The sequence below is a fragment of the Procambarus clarkii genome, chromosome 10 (genome assembly GCF_040958095.1).
Source record: "Procambarus clarkii isolate CNS0578487 chromosome 10, FALCON_Pclarkii_2.0, whole genome shotgun sequence".
Lineage (NCBI taxonomy): Eukaryota > Metazoa > Arthropoda > Malacostraca > Decapoda > Cambaridae > Procambarus > Procambarus clarkii.
The window spans coordinates 7,457,040-7,467,654 of record NC_091159.1 but is presented as its reverse complement, the minus strand read 5'-3'; the positions used below and the strand labels follow the sequence as shown (position 1 = coordinate 7,467,654).

Sequence of the window (10,615 nt, the reverse complement as noted above, 5' to 3'; positions counted from 1 at the left end):
ATTTCTCACATAAATATATTTAAAATACTAAATTATTAAATACCATGTAATTTTTTTCCTCAAGAGCCGCAGGAAAATAACTTAATTAAATATATTCATAAAACTAATACATTTTTACCAGCTAATGCATAATCAAATATTAAATATGCAACTATTAAATATATACAAAATATATTACAATAATTTATTCAATAACATTATTTTCACAAATTAGTATAATTAACAAATGTATAAACCTATTGCAAAATCTTCAATAAGAGAGAAAATACCTGTCTGTATATCTGTTTAAGATTCTAGGTCAGATGTTTGGGGCTGACTTCACATAACTTTGCAAGGGAAATAGTCTGGGGTACGGGACGGACATAGGTCGACTACAACCAACATAAGTTACATACTTTAAGCATATCACTCTGTAACACCCACCCCACCCCCTGCATACATAGAGTTTACTGCACATTTTCATGATTTACTCTGAAAAAATGAACTGAATTCATTCGGGTTACAGTGATGAAAGCAGTGATTAGGGAAGATGGTTAAGGGGATGAAGATAGTATACACACTGATGATTAGTATATAGTGAAGATGTAATATGAAGGGGAGAGGCACGATAACAGGAAAGAGGAGAGCCGACGGGGTGAAATAGGGGAAGAGGAAGAGGGGAAAGTAGAGAAGGGGTAAGAGGGGAGTGGGAAGAGGCGGAGGGAGCGGGGAGAGACAGACATAAACCCGGGCACCGCCGGGGTCTCCTACGTGTAAATATATACATGGAAATGTCTGTACGAGGCTGGAGACCAGACGGGTAATAGAGGGGTAAAGGAAGGGAGGGCAAGAGGCAAAATATGGAGGATGGGGAGAAAGGGGAGGATAGGGAGATCGAGGTGAAGGGGGGGGGAGAAAACAAGGGCGGTGGGAAGGAAGAGAGGGAGAGGGGATATGGGCAGGAAAGGGGGAGAGAGGGGGGCAAGAGGATTAAAGGAGAAGGGGGGGGGGGTCGGGAGCGAGGATAGAGATAGACTATCCCGGACACCACCTGGTCACTCCCCCCCCCCCCCCCCACCACCACACCCCCAAGCATTTGATAAAAATTAAGGAATAAAAGGACGTCTTTTGTTCAAACATTTTTGGAAATTAACTGTAACAACTTTCCCCCTTATATAACCGTATTAACACCTGAAATACAACACCTTCCAGTTCTATCACCATAGAAACATCTTCCAGTTCTATCACCATAGAAACATCTTCCAGTTCTATCACCATAGAAACATCTTCCAGTTCTATCACCATAGAAACATCTTCCAGTTCTATCACCATAGAAACACCTTCCAGTTCTATCACCATAGAAACACCTTCCAGTTCTATCACCATAGAAACACCTTCCAGTTCTATCACCATAGAAACATCTTCCAGTTCTATCACCATAGAAACACCTTCCAGTTCTATCACCATAGAAACACCTTCCAGTTCTATCACCATAGAAACATCTTCCAGTTCGATCACCATAGAAACACCTTCCAGTTCTATCACCATAGAAACACCTTCCAGTTCTATCACCATAGAAACACCTTCCAGTTCTATCACCATAGAAACATCTTCCAGTTCTATCACCATAGAAACACCTTCCAGTTCTATCACCATAGAAACACCTTCCAGTTCTATCACCATAGAAACATCTTCCAGTTCGATCACCATAGAAACACCTTCCAGTTCTATCACCATAGAAACACCTTCCAGTTCTATCACCATAGAAACATCTTCCAGTTCGATCACCATAGAAACACCTTCCAGTTCTATCACCATAGAAACATCTTCCACTTCGATCACCATAGAAACACTTTCCAGTTCTATCACCATAGAAACATCTTCCAGTTCGATCACCATAGAAACACCTTCCAGTTCTATCACCATAGAAACATCTTCCACTTCGATCACCATAGAAACACTTTCCAGTTCGATCACCATAGAAACATCTTCCAGTTCGATCACCATAGAAACACCTTCCAGTTCTATCACCATAGAAACATCTTCCAGTTCTATCACCATAGAAACACCTTCCAGTTCTATCACCATAGAAACATCTTCCAGTTCTATCACCATAGAAACATCTTCCAGTTCTATCACCATAGAAACATCTTCCAGTTCTATCCCCATAGAAACATCTTCCAGTTCTATCACCATAGAAACATCTTCCAGTTCTATCCCCATAGAAACATCTTCCAGTTCTATCCCCATAGAAACACCTTCCAGTTCAATCACCATAGAAACATCTTCCAGTTCTATCCCCATAGAAACATCTTCCAGTTCTATCCCCATAGAAACACCTTCCAGTTCAATCACCATAGAAACATCTTCCAGTTCTATCACCATAGAAACATCTTCCAGTTCTATCCCCATAGAAACATCTTCCAGTTCTATCCCCATAGAAACACCTTCCAGTTCAATCACCATAGAAACATCTTCCAGTTCTATCACCATAGAAACATCTTCCAGTTCTATCACCATAGAAACATCTTCCAGTTCTATCCCCATAGAAACACCTTCCAGTTCTATCACCATAGAAACATCTTCCAGTTCTATCCCCATAGAAACATCTTCCAGTTCTATCACCATAGAAACACCTTCCAGTTCTATCACCATAGAAACATCTTCCAGTTCTATCCCCATAGAAACACCTTCCAGTTCTATCCCCATAGAAACATCTTCCAGTTCTATCCCCATAGAAACATCTTCCAGTTCTATCCCCATAGAAACACCTTCCAGTTCTATCCCCATAGAAACATCTTCCAGTTCTATCCCCATAGAAACATCTTCCAGTTCTATCCCCATAGAAACATCTTCCAGTTCTATCCCCATAGAAACATCTTCCAGTTCTATCCCCATAGAAACAACTAACCAACAACTTCCATCCATTAAACAACTAGGAGCAACATGTACAAAAGAAAGGTTCGCACATGGAGTATTTTACTGCAAGGAATGCGCGGTGTGGCGCGTCTGATATTAAAAGGTAGATCCACAGAGTTGCTTCAGTGAAATGCAATTGAATATGTTATTTAAATCCCCAACGTGATCCAGACCAGGATTTACTGGCGGTGTGTGTGGTTTGGGGGGGGGGGGGGAGGGGGATAGGAAGAGAAAAGAGTAAGGATGGTAAAGGAGGCGTAATAAAGAAGGAATGTTATTATAAGAGAACAAAGTAGGGATGGGATAGGAAATGAAATTGAGTAGGGATGATATGCAGTAAACAAAAGGAAGAGGGTAAATTTAGACGGGGCATTGCAAAGAGATGTTAGGGTAAGAGTGAACAGAAATGAACGTGGAAGAGTGAAAGAAATATTTTTCCCCAACTTAATGGATGAGTGAAGGATAAAAAATAGATAGAATGGATGGATGGTGGAATGGGAACAAAAAATTTAAGTGATTATAAGGTGCAAAATAAATGTTGATGGAAATACAGAACACCCGGATTAAGGAAGAAGGGAGAAGTGTATTAGGAACGAAGGAAGGGGCAAGGAATAATGGACTATGAATGAGGGGGAACATCAGGAGAGAAAGATACACTCAGTGTGAAATTTGGCAGTTGTATAATGTGGCAGGTGTATAATGTGGCAGGTGTATAATGTGGCAGGTGTATAATGTGGCAGGTGTATAATGTGGCAGGTGTATAATGTGGCAGGTGTATAATGTGGCAGGTGTATAATGTGGCAGGTGTATAATGTGGCAGGTGTATAATGTGGCAGGTGTATAATGTGGCAGGTGTATAATGTGGCAGGTGTATAATGTGGCAGTTGTATAATGTGGCAGGTGTATAATGTGGCAGTTGTATAATGTGGCAGGTGTATAATGTGGCAGTTGTATAATGTGGCAGTTGTATAATGTGGCAGTTGTATAATGTGGCAGTTGTATAATGTGGCAGTTGTATAATGTGGCAGGTGTATAATGTGGCAGGTGTATAATGTGGCAGTTGTATAATGTGGCAGTTGTATGATGTGGCAGGTGTATAATGTGGCAGCTGTATGATGTGGCAGCTGTATGATGTGGCAGCTGTATGCAGCATTAACGCCAGTAGCAGACAGAGTAGTTCACTTCCCCCCCTCTCTCTCTGAGTGCATGAAAAGCAGCAGCTCTCATAAGAATACAGTCTCCGTGGTGTAGTGGTAAGACACTCGCCTGGCGTTCCGCGAGCGCTATGTCATGGGTTCGTATCCTGGCCGGGGAGGATTTACTGGGCGCAAATCTTTAATTGTAGCCTCTGTTTAACTCAACAGTAAAATGTGTACTTGGATGAAAAAACGATTCTTCGCGGCGGGGATCGTATTCCAGGGACCTGCCCGAAACGCTCCGCGTACTAGTGGCTGTACAAGAATGTAACAACTCTTGTATATATCTCAAAAAAAAAAAAAACATAAGAATTAAGGAAACTACAGAAAGCCTATTGGTCCACAAGTGGCAGTTCCTATTTATATCCACCCAAACACATTCATATATATGTCTATCCTACGTCGAAACAACTAAGGGATCCCACGTCTATTATATTACCTGGTAATTTGGTCCACAAATTAACAACTGTTTTCGAACCAGTATTTACCCAGGTCTTTCCCCAATCTTAAAGTACCAAAATTTATATCCATTGTTTCATGTTCTATTTTTGTGTTGATGTATTCAACAGATTAATAATATTTCCCATGATAAATATTAGAAGTAATCCAGTATGAGGAATGAAGAGGATTCGAACCCGCTCATTTGGTATTCCCAAGCTAGTGCCCTAGATCACTACACCACGACATGCTCAAAAGCAATGATACTGATTGGGCTTCAGTAGTAAGCCTCAAGAATCCTAGAGAATTCAGTAGAATCCCAGGTTACATTGCTGTTGACCATGTCGCAGTGTAGTAGTCTAGAGTGCTAGCTTGGGAATACCAAATGAGAAGGTTCGAATCCCCTTCACGGCTGCTACTGATTTTCCTCATTGTACCATCAAATTAATGTGGTTTCCCTGTGCAATATCCCCTTGTTATGCTCATTCATCGACTTGCACACTTCAGTCACGTCGCCCATAACTTCACCTTTCTACAGAAGGAAGGAATTATCAGGATAAAGCACCAAGCCATTACGACTATATAGCACTGGGAAGGAGTCAGGATTAGGATTTGGGATGGGACGGGGGGGGGGGGGGAAGGGGAGGAATGGTGCCCAACCACTTGGACAGTCGGGGATTGAACGCCAACCTGCATGACGCTGTACCGTCGCTCTACCGTCCAGGCCAAGTGGTTGGGACACCATTCTACAGAATGTAAATAAGCTTTTTAAATCTATCTTCACAAACTTGTCATCCTACGCTGTACGCTTTCTAGTGAATTTATGTCCATTTTGTAGTATGGTGACCAAAACTGACCTGTATTAACAAAATGGACCCCTACAATAGTCCTCTCCCTTAATACGTCGCATTTTTTACGGAATTGACTAATTCGTTAAATTTGTAATATATTATAAAAAAGTTAAAGCAGCGAAATATTGACGATCTCTGTACTGCCTGTACAGAGATGATCTCTGCGGTGATCTCTGTACCGCAGGCACACTCTGTGGGCCTGCGGGCCGCTCCAAGCAACAGCCTGGTGGACCAAACTCTCACAAGTCAAGCCTGGCCTCGGGCCGGGCTTGGGGAGTAGAAGAACTCCCAGAACCCCATCAACCAGGTATCAACCAGGTGTACACCGGTTTCGACAGGTCATGTCAGTTCTTTTGGTTCTTACGTTCCTGGTTAGGGAAAACAGCTGCATTTTTTACGGAATGGCAAATCAAGAGACTATACATATTGGGCTCCTTAAGTTATACTCTACAAATACCGATAGTTTGAGAAGCTTGCCGCCAATTATCCCCATTAATGAAGCAAAATTAAAGCTAAGTTCATAAATTTTATGTACTTTATTTTATTACTAAATAATGTGCTACTGGCAACCTTCATATAACCTATAATGCTGAATCTCACTTTGAGGCCATTCATCCCACCTTTTTAACAGGCTGGAAAAGTTAATTTCAAACACACGACAAAAAGACCAGTGTCCAGAAGCATTAGTTTTATTATCAATGAAGGTTTTTGCTTTTAAAAACGAGCATCCACCAGTATGTTGCTCCCGGCCGCGCTATATACCAGGAGATAACTTGCAGGTAATGTCCTCGCCGTCGTAAAGCGTTCAAGTAACCTTTTATCGCCACGTGAAACTTTTTTTTAAGTTCATCCAAGTCAAACTGACTTCGCAGTGGTTTATCTTCTTTTTTTATTCCCAGGATATCTGCCTTATCGTTCTTGCTTATGATTGTCTGACGGCGTTTGTACTTACGTATCAGTACTTGCCTCTCAGTGTCTAAGGATACGGGGGGGGGGGGGGGGGAGGGGAAAGGAAGTGGTATCGTGCTTGTTGCGTTATAATCTATCCTAATGCTTGAATTCCTTGTCGAATCTGGCATTAAAGTTGAGGATGGAAGTAGGATTCCACTTCTTGACAATCCAGACTGGGTACGAGTATTTCCTTATATTTGTTCAACCCATTTGTGTTTCCACTTGTGTATTTTTGACCTATCTTCTATCAATTTATAGAGGGTGTCCGTGAACATCTTGTCTATTCCCCCTCCGTATCTATCTTTTGACCTGTGTACCTGACTGTCACTTTCTCTGGAGAACTCGCAAATATATTTTACTGCCCGAGTCCACTCAAAAAAAAAAATCTAAATAATTGACACAATTGAAAATGTTTACATCTGTATTCTCAAGAGTGCAGGTGGGACAGTTACAAAATAAATAGGTAAAGCATACGTCAAAATGCGACGTGTTATATAAAGAGAACAGGTTGGAATGACAATATGGTAACCAGCATAGATAGAACATGTTCTTCTGTCCTCCGTGACCAGGGAGGACGGAAGAACACACACAATATGTTCTTCCTCTATTACACAATGGCGTGGATTGTTGAGCACTCGTCCACAGAGTGATGCCAGAGTCGTGTGTGTGTGGAGTACACGCCACGGGGAACATCATCTCTCTCTCTCTCTCTCCCGCTTGGAAAAAGAGGATCATCCCTGGCGAAAACCGAATTTGGGAAGCTCTCAGGGATCTGGAGAGCATGGGACCACTCTAGCCACATGCGGCTCCATTTTCAGCAGTAGTGACGTTCTCATACGTCATGAGCTCGTCTGTCAGCACCTCCCTCACCTGTCAGTACAGGTGAGGGGGAGTGGCACCGCCGTAACCTGAACTCCGAGGGAACCTTCAGAGAGTATACGATCAGATGAACTGAGCTCCGATGTGTACCGGGGGTGGGCGGGAGGAGAGATTTCTCTCACTGTAGAAGCTGGTGAGAAGTGAAAGCCTATTGAAGGAATATGAGAAATCTGGGAGGGTATGAGAGAGGGGGATCTGAGGTGGATATGTGGGAGATGAGAAGAGGGGTCTGTGGGATATAATGGTGGTCTGGGGGGATATAAGGGGGATATTGGGTGTGTCAGGTGATATATTAGTGGGATCTAACGGGGTAGCAGTAGGAAATGATGTGTCCTAAGTTAAGACACCACACACACACACACACACACACGCACACACAGGCTATTTAACACAAGGGGCACACGCACAAGGGGACACAGGGGGAAACTGAGTTTCCAAATGAGCCACAGAGATATTAGAAAGAACTTTTTTAGTGTCGGAGTGGTTGACAAATGGAATGCATTAGGAAGTGATGTGGTAGAGGCTGACTCCATACACAGTTTCAAGTGTAGATATGATAGAGCCCAATAGGCTCAGGAACCTGTATACCTGTTGATTGACGGTTGAGAGGCTGGACCAAACAGCCAGAGCTCAACCCCCCGCAAGCACAATTAGGTGAGTACAATTAGGTGAGTACACACACACACCCATTTTTACAGGGCCGGTGGCTGTGTGGACATCATGCTTAATACGTAGTCATGTGGACCGGGGTTCGATTCCCGGGGCCGGCCGAAACAAATGGGCAGAGTTTCTTTCACCCTGATGTCCCTGCTACCTAACAGTAAATAGGTACCTGGGAGTTAGACAGCTGTTACGGCCTGCTTCTTGGGGTGTGTGAGAGTGTGGGAAAAAAGTAGTCAGTAACAGTTGGTTGATTGACAGTTGAGAGGCGGGTCGAAAGAGCAGAGCTCAACCCCCGCAAGCACAACTAGGTGAATACACACACACACACACACACACACACACACACACACACACACACACACACACACACACACACACACACACACACACACACACACACAAACACACACACACTGACAGATAGACAGGCAAGCATGCCGTTACAGAGACTACACCCAGTCCAGTTCTTGCCTCATATGACTCTCCAACAGCTCAGTAACTGCCCCTCGTCAATTAATCACGATGAGGGGGAACTGTAGGAGAGATGTGGGAGGGGCGGGGGAGGAGATATGGAAAGGTGGAGTGAGAGATGTACTCACCTAGTGGACTCACTTATTTGTGCTTGATAGGCTCACAATAGCCTGTGCTACGTGGAAATTTTGTTCCGAATAGCTGATTCTAAAACAGTAACAACAGTTGTGCTTGCAAGGGTTGAGGTTCGGCTCTTTTGTCCCGCCTCTCAACTGTCAATCAACTGGTGTAAAGGTTCCTGAGCCTACTGGGCTCTATCATTACATTTGAAAGTGTATATGGAGTCAGCTTCCACCACTTCACTTCCTAGTGCATTCCATCTGTTAACTACTCTGACACTGAAAAAGTTCTTTCTAATATCTCTGTGGCTCATTTGGGTACTGAGTTTCCACCTGTGTTCCCTTGTTCGCGTACAACCCGTGCTAAATAGTTTATCTTTATCTACTCTCTCGATTCCTGAGAATTTTATAGGTGTTGATCATGTCTTCCTTAACTCTTCTGCCTTCCAATGTGAGATTTAGTTCCAGTAGTCTTTCCTCGTAGCTCATACCTCTCAGCTCGGGGACTAGGCTCATGACATACTTCTGAACCTTTTCTAACTTCGTTTAGTGTTTAACTAGATATGGACAAGATGTGTAAGTGGGAGAGCGGAAGGAGTTACAGGAGAGGAGGTATGGTGAGGAACTTTTAGAAGATCAGGAATTTGGGGGTTAAATGATAGCAGGGGAGGGTGGTTGGGTGATAAAGGAGGGGGCAAGAGAGGGGGAGAGGGAGAATGGGGTGAGGAGGCGAGTGAGAACTGAAAGATGATAGAAAGGCGATCGAGAAAGGTAAGGGAGGTGGGGGCGAGGATAAAAGGAAAGAAACAGCAGGATGAAGAGAACAAAGCAAAAGAATTGTGAAGGTAAGATAATTGAGAACAGAGAGAAAGACCAGGAGGAAACGTAGAGGAAGGGTAGACCACAGGAGAAAAAAAGAGAAGAGAAGAGGAGCACAAGGAAAAAAAATCTTACATCTCCTGAGCTATTTATATTTCTTTGGATCCAACAGAACGTTACCTTTTAAGTGCACAGTTACAAACCCATTAAGGTTTCAACTTAGATTCTGTGGGAATCGACCTGTGAGATTTATATTTATTTAATTTATATGAATTTATATTTACGTTAATTTATATATTTCGATAGCAATTTGTATGATGTAAATTGATCTGTATTTCTGCAATAATCTCACAAATCGATCCTTACACATTAGGGGGGGGGGGGTTTATATTGAATTTATATATATGCAGCCAATCAAACTACAGTATTAAACTACATATATTAGTATACATTGAGGAGGTTCCTCATCTTATTATACAACAGGGCTTAGTCCACCAGATATAACTAGGATGTAGACACCAAATTTCCTCGTGTGAGGCAGCTTCCATCACCCAGTAACTGATACACAAAGCTTGCTTCCTCTTCTTGACCTATCAAAGGGCGCTAGCTATAAAGCCAGAATCCTAATATATGACAGCTATATCAGAGAAAACACTGTATAATTGATAAAATAAAGACCAAGGTTTAATTACCTTTTATTAAGAGGCTGTTCGCATTTTAACTGGTTGGCCCTTATCTACCTAGCATTAATGGCCAAAAATGATTAGATAAACGGGTTTCGGCAGAACACTTCCCTTGATTATTGTTGACAGCGTGTTGATGATGGTAGAGCACTAATATGATCTCCATTACACTTCGTCCAAGAGAAATGATAGGAGCTGTTTACTCCCGTGCGCCTCTGGTCTTAACAACAATGGCTGACCACTCCCTCACCACTGATGCTACTGGCCTACTTGGTCCAGATGTCAGTAAGTGATAGAAGGGTCACATTTACTCTCTTTTAATACTGATAATTAAATTAATTCAAATGAGATGTTTATGATGGTAAAAGTCCAATGACTAATGTATTTAAGAATAATTCCCAGCAGAATAGCTGGTGAATTTATAGTAGTAGTATGTGGCAATGATATCCCGTTTTCTATTGACGGAAAATTCCATTACAAGCTACATTTTTTATGGGTTAACTTGTGTATACAATGGCAGCAATATTATCTGCAATTGCATTGATATTAGTAATTGGTGTCGGATTTTCCGACAGATTCAACAGAGCAGAAGAAGTTGTTAAACTCATATGACAAAATCTTACTGAAGCGACCATACGAGTCATAAA

General features: G+C 42.3%; 1 protein-coding gene across 1 annotated transcript; it reads right to left on the bottom strand.

Annotated features, from left to right (window-relative positions):
* Positions 1-1,128: 1,128 nt before the first annotated feature.
* LOC138363109 (uncharacterized) lies at positions 1,129-2,877 on the bottom strand. The gene has a single exon (XM_069322098.1). The coding sequence runs from the start codon at positions 2,875-2,877 to the stop codon at positions 1,129-1,131; it is 1,749 nt and encodes a 582-aa protein (XP_069178199.1).
* Positions 2,878-10,615: the final 7,738 nt, after the last annotated feature.

Bases quoted from the DNA above. Each gene is read 5' to 3' on its own strand.
- LOC138363109 (XM_069322098.1), bottom strand. From the start codon at position 2,877: ATGGGGATAGAACTGGAAGATGTTTCTATGGGGATAGAACTGGAAGAT.